The following is a 27,223-nucleotide window of genomic DNA, read 5'->3' on the forward strand; positions in this document are numbered from 1 at the left end:
AACATCCACAGCTGTGCTTCCATCATCGGGCCCACAACTCATCTGGCATTTTAATAAGTCTAAAAACCCATCAGGAGGCAGGTTTTTTGTTTGACATCAACCATGATAGCTGTCTGTGCGGGCAGTTTCACATAGCCGGCAAGGAAAATGACTGGACTTCTGACCTTTTTCCAAATGATCCAACATAATTTGTGGCATTATGAATGCAGAGTTTTTTTTTTTTTTTAACTGCACAGACAGATATTATTGTGTAGAAATAACCCTTTGTTACAGAGACAGTGACTGGACTAGAGTTTGGGCTTCAGCTGGAAAGGCAGCGCAAAATATACCATCTCGTTGTTTTAGAATTAAGTATCTCATCACGGACCAATCGAAGATTGTGTCTGAAAGAGAGATTCGGGTCCTCTGGGTCTCATGACTTCATACGTCGAGGAGCACATCCCTGATTATGATTAAAGCAGATATGAGTGAACTCCTGCGTTTTTATTATCAGCTGTACTGATTCTTCCACCAGGTTTTTGTCAGGGTATCCGCGGCATGAACTGGAAAGGCACAGCCCTCTTCTGCAAAAGGCTGCGGTCACCCACACCTTGCATTTAAAGCTACAGACCCTGAAACGGCCCGTCTGGAACAGGGCTCAAACCAGGTGTCCACAGGCACGGTGGCATGAACAGTCTGTGTGGGATTTTGAGGTGAAACTTAGGAAGATACTTTTTGGGGACATTTGAAACATAAATTGACATGTTAAAGAAGATATGATATGGGACCTTTAATGACTTGGTCCTCATTATGTAGTTTCCAATGAGATGAAGTTTTGGGACAGGTTGGCAAAATGTTAACATGCTAACAACGCTAATGTTAACAGGTCATTTCAACCCAAGGGTCACCATCTTAATTTTAGTGTATCAGCATGCTAATTTGCATTAAACAGAACATTTAGCTGAAGCTGATGGGAATGTCATTACTTTTGCACGTATCAGATCAACATTGGTTCAAACTGAAAATGTATTCTAGATGAAAAATTCTTTATTTCAGACTTTCGGCAAGATACTTTACTTAGGTAAACACCGGAGGGCAGGAGATTTGAATTCACCCTGTGAAGGTCGAGAATCTCTGGATGAAATGTCAGGGATTAGGGTCTATTCAACAGTTCAGCCTGGATCACACCGGTTTAAAGACCAGCGCCATGACCAACACCGTCGGCAAATCTATCTACCGCACACAGCATCGAGACAAATGAGACACATGAAATTACATTTTCTTTTCTATTTAATTAATAGAAATCACTAATTGATATAAAATGTTAAAGAAATTAAAAAAAAAAAGGCTGAAGTTTGACTTCATTTACTGGACAATGCACGCATTAAGACAACAATGCACGCCTTAAGACAATATACAGGCTTTACAGGCTTTACTTACAGGCCTCTGGAGGAAGAGAGTTGAGCATCATCTAGCAGATATTTTATTTGTTCTTTTAGCTGTCTCTGTAAAGCTGAAGAAACGAAACAGAACAGGTACTTAACTCGATGCAAAAGTCGTGGTGATATACAAAAGGTTTGCGACAGGGTACCTTTAGTTGGACGATATATCAGGAAATAGACAGTGCCACTGACGTTACTGTACAACTTAATGTTACAGAACTGATGACATCCCAAGAAACATCTTCTGGTAGCATTGTAAACAGTGGTGCATGACACACAAAGTAAAACGAAACAAGCCTTGCCGCGATCACTGTTTAAGAAGGTATGCGGATTAAACTGGCAAGTTGCCTTCTTTTAGAAATGAGTCCACCGTAATGCAAATGAACAATGCAGTACAATTAAAGAGATAAAGTGAAGTTGCTATGTTCAGACTGTTTTCAAACTAAAAAAAGAAAAATGTCTCAAACAAAATCTGCACTTCTAACAAAAGCAATCCTACTCAAATGCCCAGGTAACAGTTTCTTCCTTGAAGAACATCGCCAATGGTCCAGATCCTATGTTATAACTCGAATAGATATTTTCCTATTTCCAAGACCATTGGCAGTCTCAGAAATGCCGGTAAGCCATCTTTGGATGCCAAAATGTGTCCCGCCAAGTGTTTTAAAATAAATACTGGTCTGTGCCACTATAAGGGCACCGAACCCATCAAGTCTTTTGTCTTCTGAAATTTCTCAAGGATGGTCCATCCTCTGGATGTCTTCAAAGGCCCTTAGAATACGCTTGCCTCTTCTTCTCGAGGGAGGCTCAAATATCCGTTTTTATTTTATCCAGAGAGTTGTCAATCTTTGTGAGAGTCTTTTTGATGCGCAGTGCTGTTAATCTGGCTGATGGATTCTGGTACCAGCACTCCTTCATGAGTTTAGCCATGGAGGTTAAAGTCTGAAAATTAAGAAGCAAAAAAAACAAAAAAACATCACATTTCAGCACTAGAGTTTGGCTGAGGTTTAGACTAGAAGTACATGGGCTAGTTTCAACATTACTCACGGGGTCTGAAAACCATCTGTTGGGGATGTTGGGTCTCTGCTGATCCACACACACAACCTTTTTCATGTCCTCAAAACTGGGATCACTTGGGACCACATCATGAAAAGGCGGCTTGTAGTCTTCTACAATGCCTAGGAGACGAGCAGGACAATTCACTTTCAACATTGATGGTTAAGACAAAGTGTAAACTTCAACTCATACAGATGGATAAAATAAAGGGTGTAAAATGGCTCGGCTGATGTTTTCCTAAACCTGCTCTGAATAATGATAATAATAATGATAATAAAAAAAACAGATTAGTGTGAAGTTATGTTGTGAGTGTTGGAGGTAAATCAATATCTTACGTGTTGTTGAAAGCCCACTTTCTACTATAAAGTGATAAATCCATTTGACAGTGAATGGTGTGGGAAGTGGGTTTTACTTCACGTAAATTGGAGCAGGTGCTTCTAGTGTCCACTCAGAGAGTGGACGGGGTGTGTGTAACAAGGCCAAATCTTTCCGTCGCTAGCGGAAAAGCTTTCGCTTAAGTCCAAGCGGAAGCAGGGACATTGGGTTGATGCTAAAGAAAAGCCAGAGCCGTGTCACTTTGGTACGAATGGATTTCTTTAACTTTCACACTGTCAGTACGCCAGCTCGCGTTTCTGATCGCCAGCATATACTATAGTGATAGTTATGGTTATTATTCGGCTCAAAGGTTAAGTTACCGCACAAAGTACAAGCCTAACAGATGGCCCAGTGGCTGCGTGTTGTAACAGAGACAGGACGGTGGTGAATAAAGCAGGACGGCGTAGTGTAAAACATGCACTGACCATTACTGACTGTCCTCCTGGCGATCTCCCACAGGACCAGGCCCAGGGCCCAGATGTCCACTCTCTTGTAGGACTCAAAGCAGTCCATCTGGATGGAGTCATCGAGCACTTCGGGGGCCATGTAGCGCTTTGTGCCGACTTTAGGGTTGTTCCCCACGTCCAACTCGTTGGTGTCTTGAAAATGCATGACCGCCAGACCTTATATCAAAAAACAAAACAAATTAGAGATGAATAAAAACGATCTCCTTATAAAATTCGTCGTCTTCTAAACTCAATTTAAGTTTACGTGCTGGACACATGAGAGGAAACAAACAGGAAGAGAAGGATTTTTTTTAACTTTTTTTTTTTTTTTAAAAAGTATTTTTATGTGGAAGAGGGCTTTAAAATTCCCCATCTCGAATGGCTAAATTGAGAACAAAACACTAGACTCGCTCTTTGGGGGCATACCGTCCCCGTCCATACAGGATGTACTCCACAACAACAACAACAACTCGCTTAGGAGACAAACAAGCGCTACCATGTTTGTCGGGACGGCAAAATGCGTCATCCAGAGCTGGACTTATTACATGGAGCCTGTAAACATGACATGGCTTTGGGAACATCGGTATATTGGATAAATTGGTCCAAGGTTCTTCCAAATGTGTTTTTGGTTAAGGGCTGGGAGATACATTTAGTATTGGTTGTTTTTGCTCAATTAACTACAAATATGGCCAAGCGGAAAGACGGGACGAGAGTAGATGCGTCTCTTATGCAACGTTACACTGGATTAACCCATTCAGTAGCTTTGAGCACTTAAACACCAAGTAAATGTCCCACTTTCTGCCCGATACAGTTGTACGTTTACGGATTTAAAAACGCGCAACAGCATTCTCACCTAGGTCAGCAATGCAGCACTGTCCGTTCTTTTTAACCAATATGTTTTTGCTCTTGAGGTCTCGGTGGGCAATGGCTGGCTTGCCCTGAGTGCCGAAGATCTCGACGTGCAAATGCGCCAGGCCGCTGGCGATGGAGAGCGCCATGCGCAGGCAGCCGGACGCATCGAGGGTGCTGAGCTGGAGGTAATCGTATAAGGATCCCATCTCATGGTAATGAGTGATGAGCCACAGCTGAGTGCTGGAGTTCCTCGAAGTCATGTCTGAGGCGATGAAGCCTGGAGTCGAGAAACACATTTAAATGGCTGAATGTTACTGATCAGTACAGACGCATACAAACATGAAAATAAATATTAATTGTAAAGTGGACATATCTTCATAAATCATATTATTTCTCTTATTTGTGAATATGCACAGGCACATGTAGCCGTACATTTAAATAATTGGGCTTGTTGCGCCTTGCAGTGCGCTCTCTCGCTGTGTGCTAAACCCGATCACACGCGTGATGTAACTCACCCAAGATGTTCTCGTGTCTCAGCAGCACAGTGTTGTAGATTTCAGTCTCCCTGAACCAGGACTTCTCATCTCTGGAGGAGAAGATCTTAACCGCGACGCTCTCTCCCTGCCACTGACCCCTCCACACTTCGCCGTAGCGGCCCTTACCTGGCAGGTAGGAGGAAGACAGATATGAGTGTTATATATAAAAAACAAAACAAAAAACATCTATCTATAATCTATTTCTATTAAAAATCTGCTTCAATAGACTTATCCTCTTCAAATGGAAGTCAGACAAACCACCATTTTTTTTTTTTTTTGCAGTGGGTCAAGGTACTTTCCATGCTCCCGTTGGAGAAGCTTAGATACAAAACAGATAAAAATCACAGGAATTTCACTGTAACTTGGAGCCGTTATGTAAATTTCTCTTCAGTATTCCTTCCTTTTTTGTCTGTGTCCTCAAACCCTTCACTATTAACACAGTCATCATCAGACTTTTATTCATTTTCTTTTTTTTCCACAATAATAGACAGTCTTGACTAATCTTTTTTTAACCTTGGGGTGGGTGAGATTAGTTGTTTGTGTGTTTTTGCCTTGGACTAGTTCATATGTTGATGTTTATTTGAAAACTGAAAAATAAAGGTTTTAAAAAATCTCCATCAAAATGTAAAGGAAACAAGTTTATCCAAAAGAAAAGCAAGTATTCGAGGTCACAAAAGTAGCTGAAGCTAATCTTACTGTGTCAACTTGATGTGTGAATTGGCAGCCAAAATACAATATCCGTCGTAACAATACGAGCTGACGACGCCTCTGTGTAAACATAATCTTCATTTGCCGTCCCCCAGTGGCTAAAATCTATTAAAGCAGCTTTAACTGTAACAAGAGGCATCGATGATCCTACTTCACCGTGACTGACTTACCCTTCAACGCTGCTGATAACAGCGACGTGTTTATCTAGTAATAAGAGGAATAATGTTTGCGCTGATGCTTAAAATGCTGCAAACAATCTGGCTGTGAAGGTTCTCAGTCATCCACGCCGCGGTAATCCTGGGCTTGTAGAGTTTTTAACGCCTTTTTGGACTGCAAACAATCTCAAACCTCAATTGCAGTTCTTGCTCTGGGGACTTCGCTGCTGAACTTTTGCTCCCGGTTTCCCGGAGTATCCTCCCTATCCTCCAAGAGCGCTCCCTTGTTTTGCAGCTGAGTTTGGAATCGCACCTACTGAATGTTTTTACAGGTCAGAAAACTAAATCAAAATAGATATGAAACAGGGAGTTCACTTGGCGAGCTTATCAGACAGCACGATGCCACATGGCAAAACTCAGCTACATAATTCATTGTCTGTCTTAGTTTGGAAAGGTGGAATTTTTCATTTGTCCTCCCACTTCTCCCTGAATGGTAAGGAGAGGCCCGTCAATATGAACGAGGAGTTTTTGAGGCCGCGCTACCGTCGATGCGAAAGCAGCCTTTGACGGGACACTTACCCACACACTCATTGAGAGTGATTTGTCGAGCAACAGTTCTCTGAACAAGGAAAGGGAGTCCCGAGCCACTTCCCGAAGTGCAGGAGTGATCCAGCAGATCCTAGGAGAGAGACAAACACGGTAAAGAGCTTGTATATTTGTGCATCTGTGTATATTTTTGCAAGTGAGGTGTCTGAATGAAAATCCCTTCCCCAAAGGATCCTGCGCCACAAAGCTTAAAAAAAAAAAAAAAAAAATGATGAAATACACAGCATCTGGGACTCAGATGGAGATTAATACACGGAGACCGCCTTTGATGTGGCACCCACATGGGACAGAGGAATGGGGGGGGGGTTGCAAACTGCATGTGTGTGTGTGTGCGCACCATGATAACGTGTGTGAGTGTGTGTGGGCGTGTGTCTGCGCTGGAGGTGCAGAGTGCCCCCTGCTGAGTAAACAACAGAAGTGCCACCCCCTCCCTGGTGACCGGTGTGGGCGCTGGAGATTTGATCTAATCCGAGGGCCAGACTCCAAAACAGGCGCAATGCTGCTAAGCCTTTTATTTTTATCTCCTCCAGAAGACGTGCAGCGCCCCGGCGCCGACACAGGGGGGCAGTGCACAGCAGAGGACGCGGCAGCTGCCGAGCAAAAAAACAAATGACTAAACTAGGAGGGGAGAGCGAGGCTTGAAAACAGAGAAGAGTGATGCCTCAGATAAACAGATGCATAATGCAAGAGCTGCCTGAAAGACAATTTGGAACCACAACAGAGGAATGCGAGGCGCAGGCCATAAAATGAATGATGAGTTGCTCTGCAGAGAGTTTAAATCCCTCTCTTTGGTGCGGGAGGATTGTTTTCGGGCGGGTATATTTGGGCCCGCAGTGCAATCAGAGAGCAGCAATATCATTATAATCTGAGCGGATGTCTGGGCAGCAGGCTGCAGAGGGACGGGCACATGTGTTTCAGTCCGATTTGCTTTTCAAAAGCACACCGCTGTTCCTAATAACCTTTCCTGTGAAGGTGCCAAGCCCTTTTTAATTATGCTGGAGAAAACATTCTGCGTTTCCATATTTGGGCCCTTCATTGCCAAGTGCGTTGATGGACTTTGGAAATAGACGGCACGAGGGTATGCATCCGTCTCTGACACATTTATAGAATTCTCTTTAACAGCCAGACACATTATTTACAAGCTGAAATAAATCTGAAATTTCAATTGTTTATACATGCTTAGAAAAATGTGTTCCATGTTGTGCAACGAGGAAGAATAAGTCACGCGACTCGTGTTGCTCTCTGCGAGAGTGTAGACTTACAAAATGGATGGTAACAACCATGTCAGGACACCAACAGTTTCTTCTGAACGTGATTACACAGTGTGCGAGCCAGTGAATGTGCCGGGGCTGTCTTTCAGACTCTGCGCTAACCACAGGACTCCACCTAAATTCTGGATCAGTTTAGCGGCCCACAAAACATGAACCGCACGGCACAAAACTCACAATGCACGGTCGAGCGGAGGGAAAACAAATAGCAAAAGAGATTCCTCTAACAGACTGGAAAAGAGAACTTGTTTTGCATCTTCTTAGCCTTTGTTTTGTTTTTTTTTTAAGTCTAGCAGTGGCACCACCCACACGTTCACACAAACGCATGCACGCGCGTGCACTTTGCGCACCATGCACTGCTTTAAAATTTAAACTGAACAATTACTCAAACACAGACTTGCACTCTGATCTGGAAAATTCAGAGCTGCACCACACTACATATACTGTAACGCTAAATGAAACCCGAGGATGTTGTTTTTTCTTTCATAAAAGCCATAAACACGGTGGAGAAAAGAGGATTCGTGCCATGTATGGCTCGGCAATTACGGCTTACAGTGTAAGATCAAACTCCTAATTACAGCTCCACCACCTGGATCACAGGTCTGAATGCTGTTTGTTATGCCTCCATGCCTCTATTGTCTATAATCTAATAAATAGTGCGCGAGGAGAAGGCAGAAGTCCCCACAAACCCAGCAGCGTTTTATCTCATCTGCCGAACCACTTCGAGTAAATACAACACATAATTATGGAAGGGAATTCACATCTCTGTTGGTGCACACATCTGCATGTCAGCCTGACATTAAAGGCAGTCTTTGTGATCGGTGAGTCACTCTGCCACCCAAATTCAAAAAAAAAAAAAAAAAAAAAAAAAAAACAAGAACAGATTGCTCTAAGCAGATGGGATTTCAAACACTGGATAACAAACTAATTAAATTAATGTTTATGGTTATATGTTATAGGGAAGAGACCTGATTAATGGACTGACTGACTGTAGCATCACATAACCAAAGGAAAAATATCTCTAAAAGCTTTTATTTTACATAATATACACCTGATACATGCACACTTCATATATCAGCCTCGGTAAATCAAAGCTACAAAGGCCGACGTGATGACGTCAAACCGATTGTGTCCGGACCTAAAAAGTTGCACTTGAACATAAAGCAAAGGCTACAGCCGATCAGGGAGAGGAAGTAACTCGTCATACCAGCAGGTGGCAGTGGGCTGTATCCATCGTTCAAATGGAGACGCCAGAAGAGCTAGGATCAGCTAGCACGCTAGGTGGCTACAAAGAGTTAAAACTGTTGCACTGGGGGTCAAACATACGGCCCGCGTGCCAAAATCAGCCTGTCGAGGGGTTAACTGTAATTTTTCAATAGGAGTAACTGCTACTCCTAACTTGTCCACCAGATCACACTCTTCAGTAAGAGTTGCCGACATATGACAACACTGAGACCCTGAACTAAACAGCAGACGGTAGCAATGCGCCAAAAGTGCACGAAATTTAACACAGTTCATAAAATGTTTGGTAAAAGGAGAGTTAATTAAATGTAAACACTGTCATAATGTACTTCAAGGTTCTTTGCACTAAAACAAAGGGAACATTTTGAGTTGTTGTTTAGAGGTTATTAGCTTTTATGTCACTTATGTAACTTATGTAAAGTTGAGATTCTTATTCTTATTTTTATTTGCTTTAACAAACAGTTACTCACAAAACTCATGGAGGCCAACTTCCATTCACTGATTCATATCTGTGTGTTGCTACACCTCTAAAAGACTGGCTTTTTTTCTCATTGAAGGAAGGTACAGAATAATAATGAGCTTTGTAATGATTTTAGGAGAAACCTTTTTAATCCCTGTACAGGACCTAGGCTCCTTCATAGTATTCACAACTCACCGCCAGAGTGCTCTCCCCCACGTTGGACGCTATGAGGCCATCGATGGTTCCGTATTCGGCGTCTCGTGAGGTCAGTCTCTCCATTTGGTTGTGGTGGATGCGCCTGAACACCAGGATGGCGACGGCGGAGAGGAAGATGAGAACAATGATGGGCGCCACGATGACAACAGCCAGCGTGGTCACGCTGTAGCTGGACACCTCGTCGGCTGCAAGGGGGACAGAGGAAAAATTTCGCGTGCTGCCTCTTCTTGAGACACTCATTGAGACATTTTTTTTTTCATTCGGAAAAATGAAATCTGACTTTTAGCTTTCACAGAAATAAGAGCAGCTTGCTTGCAGTCAATAAAATAGTTATTGAGTGAAAAGTCTTTTTCGCTGTAGCTTTTTCCGCTGACTGGACCACACACGCTGAGGTTCAATCAACTCGCGGGTTTTGCGGCTCTCTCGTGAAGGAACAGGTTACGGGGCGGGGGAGTGAGGGTGAACACGTACACAAGAGCATTCACACACACACAGAGGATCTCAGCAAGTCAGCAGAGGCCAGGCCGAGGAACTGACCACCATTCGCACTTTCCAAACATTCCTAGGGAAAAGACTGCTCGGCTCTGGCGCAGACAATGATCCCCTTTTCTCAACTCGCATAATGAACTCTTTCTTCCAAATATACAGCTTCCTAAACTTGAGGGGGGCGCACTTAGGCAGAAAATTATATGAAAAACACAGTCTTTTATGATTATTTCTATTGATGGCAACCCAACAATGTGGTGGGAGTTGCAATATAGGAAGAAACAGTGAGCACATAAATGAATAAAGCTCGTTCCCTGGCTATATGTGAATGGTTCCGATATGGTGCCGCTAATACGTTCAACACAGATACGTCCAATGGGTTATTTTTATTTAGCTTTGATCTCATCCGAAATATAAAACGATAAAGGAAGGGCATATTGCATATTATAAAACATGATCTAAAACAGAGGTCTTCAACAGGCGGTCCGCGACCTCTAGAGGGTACGCGGAGGTACTGCAGGGGGGGGTCGCAAAATCTTTGGTTGATCAGACATTTTTTATATATTTTTTAATTCCCCCCACAATTTTTAAATTTCTTTTAATACTTCTGCCTCAATATTAGCAGAAGAGAAGCTAACGGTGCAGCTTGCTTCCATCAGCCAACTACTGACGACTGAATCTATCAATAATTTTCTTTATCGGTCAATACACTAGTTAGGTATGTTTATGTCAAGTATGTTTATGTTTGTGGCAGTTGTACGGCCACTCTACTGTTGCACATGTTTTGAAATAAGGAAATGAATATCTGAACCTGTGCATCATTTTAGTAGCTTAATATTGAAATCAACACGATTGTAATGATGTATATTTATAAACAGCACTAGGTCGAGTTTTAAAGTGACATATAGTAGGTAGGGGGTCCCTCCTTGATCTCTCCATCAGTTTGGGGACCCTTGGCCTGAAAAATGTTGAAGATCCCTCATCTAAAAGAACAAGTCAAAGAAGATCCGTGTACAGATGCATGCACCTCCTCCAGTCCCAGGTGGCATCACCCTCTGGGTTCTTGTCAACCAGCTCTGACAGCCACCGAGAGGACAGAGGAGAAGCGGACCATGACTAAATAATATTCAAAACCGCCCCCTGGATGCCCGCCGTCTCCCCCCTTCCTCTGTTTCATGAGGTGCCAGGAGTGTGACCACACAAAGGTGTAGCTGAGGCCAAGAGAAACCATCCGGAACAGCCGTGGCAGATAATTTCACAGCCGATGGTGAAGCCGTCTCAGCAGGCAGTGATGGAGGGGAATGAATGTGCGCGTATAACCCAGCGATAACTGCCCCATGTGGTCATTCCCATCCTGAATATGTGAAACCTATTGTGTGGAACGGGTTTAGCCATTTGTTCAAAAGTGTGAAATCAACAGATGGCCCGCTCGAGACTCTCGGACAATCCCCGCGTGCGTGATGCATCGTGGGCAGTGGTGTGGGGTACCTTTGACGGGCAGCTCCACAGTGCTGTTCATGTTACACAGGCGGCCGTGGCAGCACTCGACGATTTGGTCTCTGGACGGCGGGGTCTTGCAGGTCAGCGTGCTCTGCTCGTAGACCTTAAAGCAGCCCTTCTGGTACACCAGGGAGCCCGCATTGACTGTCAGAGAAGAGAAGCACTGGTGGCCCATGCAGCGGCTCCCCGTCACACACGAGCTGCCCTCGCACACGCACTCGTGCTCCTCCCTGGGGGGCTTCACCTCCTCCTCTGCAAGAGATTCAGGAAACAAAACGTTAAATACGATCATAAAGAGATGTTAAGCGAGCGGAACTTCCGCACGATCTCAAGTAACGGCGAACGGCGGCCGACAGAAACGTGCGCGGCGGGTACAAAGTCACCTTTCCCCGGAGCTTGCACAGTCACGTTCATGTTACACAGATGGCCCTGGCAGCACTTGACAACGCGGACCGACGAGGGCGGCGTGGCACAGGTGGCTCTGCCCTCCTCGTCGTCCCTCAGGCAGCCCTTGTGCTGGACGGCTGCCCCGTCAATCATCTTCAGCGAGGAGAAACACTGCTGGCCCGTGCAGCGAGGGCCGCGCTCGCACGCGCCGCCCTCGCACACGCACTCCTGGTCCCGGAGGACCGGTCTGCCGGCAGACGGCTGCACATCTGATAAGAGGAAACAAGAGATATAGGGAAACCCATTAGAGCAATGCGATTAGTAGCCCATTAAATTAAATGGCATTCACTCACATCAGAAAAACGTGCAGGTTGGAAAAATCTCTTAGATAGTCAGACACTGAAGAGGCAGCCGGAGTCTAGTTTAGATGTAGCAGGAAATACTCTTTCAAATAAGCAAATATAGAGTGGGTTTCAGTGTTTTCCAGAAGCAGAGTGTGTTGAGGAAGTCCACCCGAACGGATTCAAATTTGGACATGGAGATATGCTGCTTTCTCTGTGTAATTAGTTAAAGAAGTCAAGCTTTTGTGTTTTAAACCGGGCAGTTCTAATAAGAATATGAGTCTGGTACCACACCATTGGATTTCATTACGGGGCGGTTTTAAACAAGACAGAGAAAAACGGCCTCTGGATACAACTGGATAGTCCTGCAACCGAAGAGAGCAGTAAACTAATTCAACTCAATGGTTCTCAGATGTCGTCGTTTCTCCTCTTTACGTCCGTCAGAGAACAATCAGTTCCCAACGGAGCGACTCCGGACCAACTTTTCCCACACGCACGTATATTGTGGAGCGCTGGCTTCCAGGCTTGACACTCTATACTGAAAACGATACTTTAATTTACAGATACTGCAGTCAACTCGAGTGTCAGGAGCACAGATGTTTGGACACATTTTTTGTTCCTCAGGCTCTGTGTCTCATCATATTTTAAACAAAATAATAGATACCACATAAAAGAGGCAGTTTGTGTAGGTTTATTGAAAGATTGGAGAAATTTCAAAGTCAACTTTCTGGCTTCAATCCACTGACTCTCCATCACCTGAGCACACTCATTTATTTAAGCTCCACCCAGGCCTCTTTGAAACTTCAAGTCTGGTTTCTAGCCAGGAGAACACAGCTCAGACTAAAATTAGGTGACAGACTTCGCGACTGGAGGACATCTTCTCCCTGGAAATCTCTTTGTTTGCTTCGTATGTCTGAGTCTGTTGTCTTGCGGGGGGATAAACTGCCGCCCAGCAACGTTTGATGCGCTTGGCTGACTATGAGAGCGCGGGATGCTCCTTTATACCTTTTAATTCATCCTGTCGCTTCCGCAAGCAGTTATATCACCAGCGATTGCCAGTGTGGCTGTTCCCTTGGCAGCCATACATCCCTAAGCCGTAACAGAGGCATCACAGCGTTTGACAGATGAGGTGGCATGCCTTGAGTCATGAGCTGTTCCATTTCTTTTCTCCACGCTGCTCTAAAAAAACTCAAGTCTAGAACTGACGCCCAAACCTTGTAAACCGCCGCCAAAGACCGAGTGCTGACAACCAGCATTACCAGTTGACTGGTGTTTATTTTAAGTCACATTCCTGGTGCTGATTTTTAGGCAGGACGATCCACGTGTTTTTTTATTTTTTTTTGTTTGTTTTTTTAACATCACTGTCTTAACCAACACCTCACCTTTCTCTGGGGACGGCAGGGAGGTGTTCATGTTGCACAAGTGTCCACTGCAGCACTCCACCGCCAGCTCCGGAGTGGGCGAGCTCCCGCAGCCCGAGGCCCCGCCGTCGCTACCCACGACGCAGCCCTTCCGAAGGGCCGACGTCCCGTTCCGCGTAGAGAGCGAGGTGAAGCACCGCTGGCCAAAACACCGGTCCGCGCCGCCGCAGGACGCTCCGTCGCACACGCACTCGTTTCTCACGCTGCCGTCGCCTGCGAGGGGAAAACGGTTATGTAACAGCTGACCAAAAACGCGAGCTACAAATGTGCCCCCTTCTGTTTTTGCGACAGCTGAAAACCATCAGCTGTTTATCCCTCTTCTAAGCGGTGTGTGCATATTGCAAACTTTATGGAAAAGTGTGGTCTGCCAACCTTACGCAGCAGTTTTTTTAACATAACACAGACGGACACCAGATGAGAGGGAGACAGACAAAAGGAGGGGAGGTGAAAAAGGAAAAAAATGTGTGACTTTTTGTCTGTGCATGCAAGGGGCTTGAGGGGGGGACAGGGAGAGACGTAGAGGTTGCAACACTGAACTAGATTGAAAGAGAAAGGAGGGTTGCAGATGTCCAGTGCACATTTTTAGCCACTGCACTCGGGACCTTTGTGTCTTCCCTACTGTAATCTGGCTTTTTGCAGTAACGAGGCTGCGATAACTGCTCGCTCAGGGCCACGTCCTGCCTGTATACGCTAGCAGAATGCTTCCCCCCTGCCTTCGCTTCAGCCACAGATCTCTTTAGAGGCCCGACGCTTACCTCCCGAGCCGGAGCAGGGAAGGACCAGGGTGATCGCAACCAACAGAAACACGTCCCCGCTCGTCATTGTACACCTGATGAGACACAAAAGACACAAAATGAAGGTTAAATTATCGGGAACAGACTGAAAGAGCGTACGAATAGAAGGCGGGATGTGATTTCTAGATTGGTACACTGGAATACTTTTGCAAATTCAGAACATCATTCAGTGAGACAGAAGAAGGAGGGTAAAAAAAAAAAAAACCCATAATGACGGGATTTGCTGTCGCCCTAAGAGTATTAGAGAGAGCAATTTCACAGAGCAAGACCTTTTCTTGTTTTCGGAAAAAAAAAAAAAAAACTCAACACCAAGTTTAAAATGCTCAAGTAAAGTGGGTCTCATGCCTTCCTGTTGTCCTGGCAACAAGGCATTGAGTGGCAAGCAATGGGGAGACTGGTGCTCTCCTATTGGCTGCGGCGGCGCGTGAGTGTGTGCGGCGGTGATGTCTGTGTGTGTTGGAGGGACAGGCTGCTTTGGCAGTGAGGGGAGAGGAGCAGACAGACACGAGGAGGAGGAGGAGGAGGAGGACAGTGAGGAGAATGAGTGTGGGTGCCCAAATACTATCGTTAGGAGACCTAGAGATGGTCTAATCTTTCAATATTTAATGTGTCTGTAGGAACGTTCGCATATGCTGTGCTGCTATGTTTGGGATTTACCCAGTCAAAAATACCACTTGTTTAACTGCAAATTCTCACAAAACTAATAGTTTTCTAAAGACGATATGTAGGTTTTGTGTAGACGTAGCCTGGAGCGTGCCCCGTTTTTTTTTTTTTTTCGCTATATACCGAGCACAACAAACGATATCTTGGCAGCATGTGCGCCCGAGTGCATCTGCGACCACTGATAAACACCCAAGCTCGCCCCCCCACCCGCCACTCCAACGCCGCCCCAACCCCCTCCGAGGCTTTGTGCCCGTCTCACAGGCATAAATGATTAAGCAGGTAATGTTAGCATTAGCCCAACGGCGTCGTCTGCGCCGGGCCCGCTCACACACAGACCACATGCTGCTCCTTTAATCAGAGCACAAAACAGAGGCTGCCACACGGAGATAATCGGGAGCTCTGTCTGCTCCCCTCGGACCGGAGGGGGGCGAGGAGGGGTGAGCGGGGGGCGACGGGGGCACGCAACGGGCAGGAGGACGCGAGGAGGCAGGACGAGGTTTGACCCGGGGGCAACTGGGGGACAGTGGGTCAGAGAAGGGCAGGGAATGGGGTGAGCATGCGAGAGAGAGACGTGGCGGGCGAGGGTGGGACGTCGCAGCAGCGAGACGCGCTAAAGCGAGGTGGGGGTGAAGCGGGATGAGGAGGTGTCTGGTGTCAGCGCCCTGGGGAACACTGGGAAGAAGGGCACCTTACTGAGGGGTGGGGTGGGGGGGGCTCGGCTAGACTACGGTGGAATGAGGAGGATGGTGCAGAGTCTGGATGAAAAAAAAAACAGAGCCCAACAAAAGTGACTCGGTGTCGGAGTTTTTTTGCAGATTGTGAGTCATATTCCACTCATGTAAAATGACAAGCACAACATCCTGACTCACACACTGCTGACGGATCAATAACGCACATCAATTAACCAAGCAGAGCGTGTCATGAGGCTCCACTTAATGGCCTCGATTAGTTTAGGTAAATGATTTACTGCGTTTTTCGCTAATACACCGCCTGGCTAAAAAGCACCAAATAAAAAAAAAAGGTCACATGCGTTTAATATTTTGCCGGCGCGACTTTAGCTTTGATAACAGCACACATTCGCTACGGCTTTGTTTTAATGAGAAGCTTCTGCAACGTCACAAGATTTATTTCCATCCAGTGTTTCATTTATTTTTCACCAAGATCTTGTATTGATGATGAGAGAGTCTGACCACTGAGCAAAACCTTCTCGAGCACATCCCAAAGATTCTCAATGGGTCTGGACTCTGTGGAGGCCAATCCATGTTTGAAGATGATGTCTCATGCTCCCGGAGCCACTCTTTCACAACGTGAACCCTGTGAATTCTGGCATTGTCGTCTTGGAATATGTCCGGTGGTCAGCTGACCTCATTCTTTGGGCATAACGCAGCTGAACCCGGACCTGAGCAAATGCAGCAAACCCCAGATCATAGCGCTGCCCCCACAGGACTGTCCAGTAGACACCGGGCATCACTTCATCTGCCTCTCTTGTTACCCTTAAAGAAATGAGAAGCTACTCATTGCACCAGATGAGGTTAAATAACTCGTCGCCGGCTGAAAGATAATCACCCAATGCCGAGGCTCATACTTATTTGCTTAGTTAAACAGAGGTGACGACTTTTTTTTTTTTTTTATTTTGGCCAGGCGGTGTATTTACTGCTGAAGGACACTCGACCGGGTAGGGAAATTAACTCCGACTCGGCTCATCTCTCCAACACTTTTTAAATAAGCGAAAAGGAGTGTGCGTCTCTCTCCGACATCCAGACAACAAAGAAGCCCATTGTGCCTCGCCGTGAGGTACACAGCAAATATTTGCTTATGCACTGCAAAAACCTATGGGCCGTTTCGAGTCACACCGCTCGCCAGACACCTGCGTGACGGATGGCAATCTGAACGTGTAAAGCACCTAAAAGGTTCGCGCGGGCCGGCGCGCATTTGCATGCAAAATACGCTACATGCTTTATTATTTAGGAGCTATGCATGACACATGGCTGCCTGGTGACATCCATCATCAGGCCAGCCAACAGCTCGGCTTGATAAATACGCAGCCGGGACCGAGCTCCTGATATTGGAAACCTCAGAAGGGATTCTAAGGAGGGAGCGAGGCCGGGTTAGCATCTGCAGAACCGATTGCGATCTGAGCACACCATTCCGCAGCGCTGCGTGCGTGCGTGCGTGTTGCAGCCCTCCACCACTGCGTATTGAGTTCTCTGGGAGTGTTGTTGTCGTGTGCGTTCGCAGACCTGACATCCTGCCAAGAGTGTGCTCTCACCCCCACCCCCCTCCGCCCCAACCCAACCCCCCGTCCTATCTGTCTCAACCCCCCATCTTTCCCTTTATTCCCGCTTCCTATGTCCTCCGAAGCGGCGTTGTAATAGGAAACTGGTACGAACGCCGCGCCGTAATCATAACCGGGGATGAATTTTTCCCATGTTTATTGAGGTTGGAATTAATAACGGCTGTAGAAAGCAGGGGAAAATTTTTAGAGGTCGCCTAATATCAATATGCACGCGAAGCTGTGAGTAAGCAATTCCATCTCTTTAACTCCTTTCTGCGCCGCGATAAACATCGCTTAGTGTGAAGGACTATTACTTTAAATGGACTCCGTTAAGTAAAAAAATCCAAGTGATTTGGAGTAATGATTTCAAAACGTCCGAGATGCGCAAGCACTGACCTTACGCGCGGGAACCTAAAAGGACGCATTCAGCCCCTACGCGTGTGCGAGCCAAGGCAAACAGTTCGAAACACACACGACCCAGTGAAGAGTATGTTGGGGTAGACTCCCGCCGAGCGCTGCCGCAGAGACCGGAGAGTGATCCCGCGTCTCATGGCTGACATTTTATGACGCCGCACTTCCTTCCCAGACTCTTTCCAGTGATCCCACTCCAGAGGGCTGTCGTGATAAGCACTACTCTAAGAAGTTGAGCGGAGCTTAAAGAGATTAGATGGAGATGATTAAACATGCCACTCACATGCTGTTATTGGTACAACTGAAACCACCTCCCCCCCCAAAAAAAGCATGTAAACAGTTTAAATACGTGTGAGGAGCTGGTGCAGACTATTATCACTTACAAGACTTCAAATGTCACATTAAACCAAATATTTCACTACCGTGTTATTTTTTGGGTGACATTTTCAGATCGATTGTCGATTTGCCGTCCAGCGGCATCATCTCGTGCCGCCTCGTCAGACGCTTCATAATTTTTGGTCCGTTTTGTATTCAGGTCAGCTAAAGGGGAGACTGACAAAACACTACTTTGTCTGATGAGCATGGTGTATCGCCGAGGTTGAGGAGGGAGGAGGCTGGAGCCCTGCAGGAGCTGCTGAGTCATCATGCTGGCAGAGAGGGAGACGAGAGGTGGAATCTGTGTCTGAGCTGGCAGGCTGGCACAGTTACCATGGCACAAATAGCCCGAGCGCCGAGGAAACTGCAGCAAACTGCAGGGCGGCAAGTGAAGAGAAACAGGCAGAGAGCGGGGCAATGCGGCGCCTGCTGCTCGTGTCCCTGTCCCTGTCCCTCTCCCTCTCCCCCCACCCCACCCCCCTCCGACGACCCAGACCCAGACAGCCAAAGTGCTAGCGTGCCATCAGGGACACGCAGATGGTTCGCTCCTAGGTGCGTGTGGGTGTAATACAGACCTGAGGGCGAAAGTCGTCCTCTTTGCAGCAGCCCACATTCATATTCACACTGCAGCTTAGGAAAATCAACACGCTCACCTCCGTCTAAAACCGCTCTCTGCCTGGTCAAACACAACACTCGGGATGACTAAGCTAACCAAACACACGGACTCAACTTAAAACCTTAAAAATGTTATGATGGAAAACACGCTCGCGCCTTATTCAACTGCGTTGACAGGCCGAGCAGTGCGTAAAAATTACAATGACATTTACCTTAAAAAGAAGAGGACACAGTAATGATTCAAACATCTGCAGCAAATAGAAACCATCTCTCAGGATCTGGACACGCGGTTGGAATAACGAGCTTGGGCCGAGTAACGGACTACCTCCTCGCAGTGTGCCAACACTTTCCATAAGGCACAATGAACAGTAGGAGTGAATGGTTGTCTCTAAAATAAAGGCGTCTATGGACATATCAATTTCTACAATACCTTAAGGCAAACCAATTTAGGACAGATGTGATGTCTTCCTGTCATCCAATGGGATGCTCGCTGTGTTGTGGCTCAAGGCCGCATCTTGGTAGACAATGTGTCAGTCTGAGAAATATCAATTCGAAACATAACAAAATGAGGATGACGTAGGGAAAAAAAGCAACAGAAGTGACATGTCATTGTGTAGATCAAAGAGAAAGGTTTGGCCTGAGCTAGGACTGTCAACGTAGAGCCACCTCATCAATCAGAAGAAACCTGAATCAACTCCCTGTTTCTCGGTTGACTTGACTTTCCGCAACCTGCAAAATATGCTGCTGAACACAAGGCATACAGATGAACTATTCCACACATAATGCCTCAACTAGCTCCATGGGAAAACTGAAAAGGTGCCAGAAAAATGTGTACTATTACGGTGGAATACTTAACAGTGTCACTGCAAATATGTTGGCAAGATATCTACTGACGTTAGCATGCTAACCAGCTAGCTCCACTGCAGCATCTAGCCAGCCTTCAGTCTAACGTTCAGGCAAATGGAACGGCTGTCTCCAGCTGCAGCGACTACTGGGGAAGAAACCGTGTTTGACAGAAAAGAAAACAAGCAAAAGACCTAGAAACAAAACATCTGCGTTGCTTTCCGCCATTGGAGACTGGAATGTCAAGTAAATCTGAAGCCGAAACAAAAACATTTCTCCTAGACTGGTAGGTGCTATTCGGCTACGCATCGCCATCCGTAGCTGACGAGGGCAGCTGGCAGTTTCTTGATGAGCGGGTCGGACCAGTTAGCCACTAAACTCGGGCAACTGTATGTATGTAGGCAAACCATCGCAAGTCTTTCATTAATGGTCACAGAATAAGCTGTCGGCGTGAGCTGGTGAGCACATCTGGGTCGTACTTTTATCTGTTGCCATACTTGGGCAGCGACCCCGTGACGCTCCGCAGGAGAACACAAGTACGGACAAGAACGTATATCGATAACCGCCCTTAGCTTCACTGTGTTGTTTACTTGCCACTGATGCCTCCACCCACTCCACATATTTCTGATAATATTCTGCCAACTATAGAGGTTTAGAACGTTAATCCTACATATTGCGCAGTACTCTTAGAAATAAAATGACCTTCCCGATATACTGTGTGTGAATGATGTGCCACCGCGCTAACTGGAAAGCGAAGCTCCTCAACCTTTGGAAACACACCTCCCCTCATCAAATGGGACGAGAAAGAGGGACGTCTGGAAGAGACTGCGGACTCTGCGGCGCCCCGTCAAGTCGACCCACCGTCATCTCTCGAGGTCTTACGGTCTGTCAGCAGCCGCCCGCCCTCTTTCACAGCGGGAATAATATAATCAAATGCAAATGCCCCACTGCTTATGTCCAATTCTCATTCACACATTTACTGTAGTGTGCGACAGCCTGGCGGGGTTTTGTTCCTTGGATGCAGCGCTAACCAGAGTGTGTTCACACGCAGCGTATACTCAGCCGAGAACAAATATAATGAGGGGGAATAGTTAGCTTTTCTTGCTGGTGTAGTCCCACTCGACCTTCCTCTGCACTGATGACACACAAGCCCTTTGATCACACTTCTGTTGGTAATAAAATTCAATGACGGGTTTAATTTGCTTACAGAGAAGAGATGGCACACGGGGTTGATAATTGAGGAAGCGTGGTACAAAGATTGGAAGAGTCCAACGGACACATAAAGTGCTTCCTTTCCACGTTATCACAAGTTACAACACCACCTTCACAACGGTTGTAATTCCCACACAGGGGCAGCAGTTTTTGCGGTTCCCGCACGCAGCGTTACGGCTCGGCGCTGTGTGATGTCCCACGATACACAAGTTTGAAGGTTTTACAGCTCTGCGAAAGACACCGCTGTGTCAACCGTGCGAGCGTTTTACGCAGTGGTCGCCATAGCAATTAGGCGTGCATTTTCACACAGCCGACAAAACATTAGAAACGGCCAGTTCAAACTGGCTTTTATGGCCCCTCGGCCGTGTTTGCCCACAGAGGAATGCACAAACAGTCTCGTTCCAGGTGACCGTCTCAGAAAAGTTCACTCCCCCGGGGCAACGTGCGTCTCGAAAAGGACACCTTGATTTGTATCGCAGTGCACCCTTTAAAACGCATTTTCCTTCTTTGTGAGGGAAGCCAGTCAAACAAGCCCGGGGAATATTTAGCGACGGTTCGCTCTGTGGCCTGCCTGGCTGCGGCTGGGTGACAAGAGTCAGTGAACGACCAAACCATCAACCACTGTCATGATAATCACTGGGCAAATGCAACAAAGCGATGAATGCAGCGCGGCGCCGTGCTGCGTACTGATACTGACCAGGGTCGTGACATCCTGCTGCTGATCCAGCTTTTACAGCTTGGAGCTTCCTGGTCTTCCACGGGAGGCAGACGAGCAGTAAAAGGGCTTCTAAGAAATGTTTAACGGGAACATCAGAAATGTGAAATTAACTTTTATTGTAGCCGAACCAACCAGCTGATTCAGTGAATAAATTCATCTGTGAATAACCAGAAAGTAGTTGTCAAATCAGGCTTCAAACTTGCATTATTAATTGATAAATAAGAAAATGTAAGATAAACCGATCAGGGAGGACATTAAAACCACTGATCATCCTGTGACAAGTCAGTGTTCTGCTGGGAAACGTTTGGACCTGGCTTTCATGTGGATGCTACTTCATGTACCCCCCCACCCCATAGCAACGGACAGCAGCAGGATATAGCCTGACACAGGGGCACAGACAAAAAAAAAAAAACGGTTTAGGAACAACCCAAACACATGAAGAATGTCACCGCTGTTTTGGAGGTACAAGGGAGACCCACACAATATTAGGAATATGGTCATAATGTTATGCCTGATCGGTGTAAACTGATCATGAGTTGCAGCCTCCAAATTATGCAAAGAAAAACAATAGTGGTGTGCTGTATTCGGGCATATTAAAAAGCTATGTTTAGATGTCCAAGCCAATGAATGACTAAAACATCATAAATGCCCCGCTTGACTCGAGCACGGAGAACGTGCCAGACCAATTCAAACGAGGCCCGTCGACTGCGTCAGCGAAGGCACGGCCATCACCATCACAGCAGACCCACTTCAGTTTACGACCCCGTGACCCACAAGATGAAACGCAGATTATTTTCAATTCGAGTGCCCGCACCAAATGAGAGCCCACGCCCAGGCTGGGGGAATGAGATCAGAGGGAAGCAGCATCTGAAACAAAGCCATAACCCGAACCCTAACCCCCCCATCCCCCCGCCCCCCCCCCCCCCCCCCCCCACCCCTCCAACAGCTGAGCGATAAGACAAGAGCACTGAAGCGAATGAAGGGCTCATAAAATGTGTATTGCGGGCTGTCTCCAGTGCAGTCTGGGGTTAGTTTGGAGAGGAGGAGAGGAGCCACGAGCGCCGCAGATCCACGAGTGTGTGTGTGTGTGTGTGCGCGCGTCTGTGCAGACGCCGGCGTCTCGCCCCTCCCCTCTCTGTCTCCACCAGCCTCCGTCCGCATCTGAGCGCAGGACGGGAGGGATCGATAAGTCTGCGCGAGAGCCACCAGATAAAGAGCAGAGCGAGGCTCCTTAGCAGCAAACAGTAAACAGAGGAACCAGACTAAAAATCTGGCAGATACGCGGGCAGCCCTTTTTTTCGCCCTCCCCTCCCGAACTTCCCGTGTCCTGCTGAGGCTGCAGAGCCGCCGAGCCCCAGACAGCTCTTCTTATCGTGATGTGTTTTGGCTACACGCGGCTGATGATTATTAAAAGGCTCAAGGATTTTTTTTTTTTTTTTTGACTAAAAATAACACCGCGGACAGAGGGCCCCTCTCTAAAAAAGCCGGGCACGAGCGCAGAGCGGGAGCAGATTCGGGCCGCATGCCGCGTTCCTCCGCAGCCTGCCGCCTCATCTGATGCCAGGTCCGCCGCCAGTCAAACTTTCTAGTAAGTCGGCGCGCAGAGCCACACATATGGACAAAAGGTGACGCGGGGCTGCTGCTCTGATGCTGCACTTCCTGCCAGATCCTGCTCCCTTTCTATCCGCCGCCTCCCACCTGCTTAGCACACGGCCTCTCTCCCCCCCCCCCCTTTTTTTTCCTCCCCGGCTCGAGAGCCACCTACATGGAAGAGCGATGAGCCTCAGACTCTTGCTCAGACTTGAAGCGGTCTATCTTGGTCTCATAACTGCAGCTCCCTTGTTAATGACAGACTGTGTAACCTGATTCCACACACACACACACACACACACACCACCTCACCCCTCCTTCCCCCATACTCTCTCGGGATTGTTTTGGAGCTCTAGCTCTTCCCTCCACTTGCATATTGTTCCAACCCAAACTGCCAGCTGCTTCTGACAGCCAAATTATCGTGCGCGGGGAAATGATTGCTACGAGAGGTGTGCCCCCACCGACCACCCCAAAAGAAGAAGAAGAAGAAGAAGAAAAAAAAAACCTCTCCTCGTCCCTGTGTAGTATTTTTTTGACCCGTCTGGGTAAAATTACACACTTTGTGCCCGTCGGTGAGAGCGGCTGCAGCCGGGCAGCAGTAGGGGCCAATCTATCTGGAGCCAAAGAATTTGGGGAGCCGTAACATTTCAAATGTTCAAAATGAAGCAGCAGCTCATGCTAATTTTCGGTTAAGACGACAAAAACCTTTTTCCAAGAGTCCCAGTTTAAAATGACTTGTTTCAGAGGTTCAAAATTAGTAGAAGAAGAGAAAAAGCAGCAATGAAGAAGCTGTAAACAACACATCTTAATCACTAATTAGTTGACTGGTCAATCGAAAATGTATCTCATTTTCTTTATTATTATTATTTAACTGACAGGAATTGGTCAGGAATGAACAAGTCACTAATCTAAAATGTTATTGATTCATTTGTGTAAGTCAGCCACCACAAACAGACTAAAGCCCCCGATAAGTAGGGGAAGAGTCAGTCAACACACCAGAACCAGAACAACAACCGACCACGACGACACAGAGCAGGAACCCCCAGGATCCCCCACATGGCCGAGGCCAGACCGCCCGACGTCCTTTTATCTGACCGCTATCTGCCAGACTCCAAGACTCCGTGACAATGTCATGGCGAGCCCACAAAGAAGCCAGAGCTCTGTGGCTGGTCAGCTATGAGGTTACGCTGCTCCCAATTTCAACTCAAACGTCCCCGCTCCTACTCCGCCGACTGCTGAAGCCCCAGCGCGGCCACTATGTTCTAATATGAACAGCAAGAAATGGCTTCTCTCTTCTTAAAGGGATAATTTGCTTTTCTTTGAAGTGGAGTCGCATGGGGTACATAATCAGTCTATTATCCACAGTAGATGGCGGTCACATCACCTCTAGATTTTAGAAGCAGTGTTCCAGCAACCTTAAACAACCGGGGGAAAAAAATATCAGTTTAGTAGCAGATTTTCTGTCATTTCACCCTGCACGAAACCCAAGTTGTCGTTCTACCGCTCCGCGACTATTCTAACGTCCCAGTTCTGATCCGAACATAATGTTATTACAATGCTCCCTTCAAACAACCGAACCCAGTTGATGAAAACAGCAGTTTTAACTCGCAGACACACGAGAGCTGCCGGTCCTCCGCTGCCTCAATCGGATAGTTATTCTGTGTTATTTAGTGACTTTGGTGTACTAACAAGTTAATTTGGATTAGAATTAATGTGTTAAAGCTTCAAAGCAACAGAAAGTAATAGGACAACAACTGCAGTGTTCAGCGAGCCAAAAATACCAGTTTTGTCTATGGAGTCTGGTGACTTTGAAGATAATGAAATCAGGATTTTTTTTGTTTTCCTGAAAAACTGACAGCAAAACAAAGTAAAGATTAACAATATGACTCACACTTAAACTGACCTTTTTTTTAACGGTGCGTCTTGTTTTGGGTGACTTGGCCTTATCCACAGCTTTTCATTGCTCATCTTTCACACCAGCAGCACTCCTGTCTGTCTGTCTCTCCGAACCTGAACCAGATAATACACTAACTGGGGACAAACTCGGATACGACCTCACCTCAAAAGAAACTGAACTCTCCTTTAAAGTTCAGAGGATTCATCAGGGGCTCGTGTGTCCAAGGCCTCAGCTGGTGGCGACCATTAGAGTCTAAATACATTTTGAGTGGCGCTAATCCACTCTGATTAAACAGTCTCCCATGCCAGACAACCATCACCAAACGTGCCCCAGACTCACGTACCCGGACTTGGCTTGTGTTTTCACCTTAGCGCGTCACAAAAGTTAAAAGTAATCGGCTACAAAAGCCCATCTATTCCGAGCATTCACCAGTGAGCAGGGGGGAAGGAAAGTAATTAGTGTGTGGGAATGTAATTTCGTGGGAGCGAGGATCCACCACAATGATCCTGAGGAAGGAGAGCACACAAGTGTGAGACGCTTTCCATTCACACGTCTGGCAATCAGCACAATTACCTCTGAGCGTTTTTTTCAGCCAGCATTAACACCTTTGTAATGAAGTTTACACCCTCTCATCACTGAGCTTTACATCTGAGTGGCCCCTGCAATCTTATCACACATGTACCATTTCCTGCGTGGTCTGATGGAAGGAGGGGGGGGAAAAAAGATACATGTATACTTTTACGGCTTGCCCAAAATACGTGCACTGGGGATGTTTGAGCGTTTCAACCTGGAAACTACACTGATTCGTAAACACATCCAGAGGCTGTTTGGGCTCTCCCTCCTGCAGGACTGCTGATTGTGATGTTAAAAGAGCCCAGCGTGCGATGATGGGACCCACGATCGGGCTGCGACGACCCTCCCCAAAAAGACCTTAGCATGACAATGAAGAAAAAAACTCTTCACAACTAGTTGCAACGTCGATGGCTCGATTTGATTGCGAAATAGAAATTACAACCAGTCGCAGCTGGAAAACCGCAGACTTATTTTCATTCCTTAGGAGCTCATCACCGTTTATCGCCGTACAGCATCTCTCCATGACCCGCTCTCCTCCTCGGGGTTATTCTTTTTTTTTTTTTTCCACCCACGCAATTTAAATGTTAATTAAATACGCTACAAAAAAAGAAAAGGGGAAAACAAAACGGGCCAAGATCGGGGCTCAGGAGGAGACGGGGAGTTTTCTAGTCACGAAGCCTCTTCCAAGCAAATCAGCAAACTTTTTTTTTTTTTTTCCACGGCTACCCAAAATACCTCCACGCGAAAAAATTATGCAGATATAAGTGTTAACTAAAAACACGTTAGGATAAAACTTACCTTGTTTTTATGCTGAAGTGCTCGTAGAAAGCTCGGTAACCGCAGCTCGAACTATTGTGCCATCTCCCGAGGATTCACCGACAATACCCGATTTGTTTTGCAAAGTCTGAAGAGCAGAGTCTACTTGACGCCAACATTGTCGCCCGGACGTTCACTGGCTTGAAGCAAAAATAAAAATAAAAATAAAAAAAGTGAGCGACTCACTCGGTGGTAGTGTCCGGCAAGGAGCCGAAGAGAAGAGACATTTTTTTTTTTTTTTTACAAACAAAAAAAAACAAAAACAAAACTGAACGACGTCCTTCTTCACATATTAGCGCCGACTGAGCTTCTCCCAGGTCGTTTCGCAGGCAGAAAGCAGAAAGCCAGGATTGGAGGAGGAAGTTACCTCGCTACGTCTCACTGGGAGCACGCTGCGTCAAGGTGGAGGACAGAGACGCACTCTTCCGGCTCCGACGTTTCAAAATGAAAGCCGCTACTCTTTTTGTATGCTCAGAACTCAAAGATTTATTGTATTATAATATATAATTATAAATTATAAAAAAAAGAGAATTATTTTTTTTTTTCAGATTTACTGAATAAAGCAGGCGGCTTTGTTATTGATTTGACCCAAGCATCTAAAACGCTAATTTACACACAAATGCATCGAAGACCACAACCCTGTAATGCAAACCGTAATCAAATTTCAGATACTTTATTTAAATATGTGCACTTTGTAACATTTTCAACACACTTTTCTTTTAGTTTTAGATATGTAAGAAACAAAATAATGTCGTAGGCCAGCTGGTTAAGGTGGAATGGCTAAATTTAGCCACTAAAGGGTCCCAGCTGCACATGCTGAGCTACTCAGCCACTCTTGTCACACTACCAATAAAATAGCAATAGGCCTATTGTCCAAATAACACACACAAACTAAGAAATATACTGAGTGCAATGTGTAATTATTATCTATAATGAATGAATAATGTCTTGAAACATTTATTAACCAG

At 46.3% G+C, this 27,223-nt stretch overlaps 1 protein-coding gene across 1 annotated transcript; it reads right to left on the reverse strand.

Annotated features, from left to right (window-relative positions):
- Nucleotides 1-1,251: 1,251 nt before the first annotated feature.
- Nucleotides 1,252-26,655, reverse strand: LOC125017684 (activin receptor type-1-like). The gene is made up of 12 exons (XM_047601107.1): nucleotides 26,238-26,655; nucleotides 14,229-14,302; nucleotides 13,435-13,686; nucleotides 11,708-11,980; nucleotides 11,313-11,576; nucleotides 9,318-9,523; nucleotides 6,126-6,225; nucleotides 4,663-4,809; nucleotides 4,149-4,424; nucleotides 3,275-3,472; nucleotides 2,466-2,596; nucleotides 1,252-2,360 (listed from the first exon to the last, which is right to left on the reverse strand). The coding sequence occupies exons 2-12, from the start codon at nucleotides 14,293-14,295 to the stop codon at nucleotides 2,226-2,228; spliced, it is 2,049 nt and encodes a 682-aa protein (XP_047457063.1). The 5' UTR covers nucleotides 14,296-14,302; nucleotides 26,238-26,655; the 3' UTR covers nucleotides 1,252-2,225.
- Nucleotides 26,656-27,223: the final 568 nt, after the last annotated feature.

Source organism: Mugil cephalus, chromosome 12 (genome assembly GCF_022458985.1).
Source record: "Mugil cephalus isolate CIBA_MC_2020 chromosome 12, CIBA_Mcephalus_1.1, whole genome shotgun sequence".
Taxonomy (NCBI): domain Eukaryota; kingdom Metazoa; phylum Chordata; class Actinopteri; order Mugiliformes; family Mugilidae; genus Mugil; species Mugil cephalus.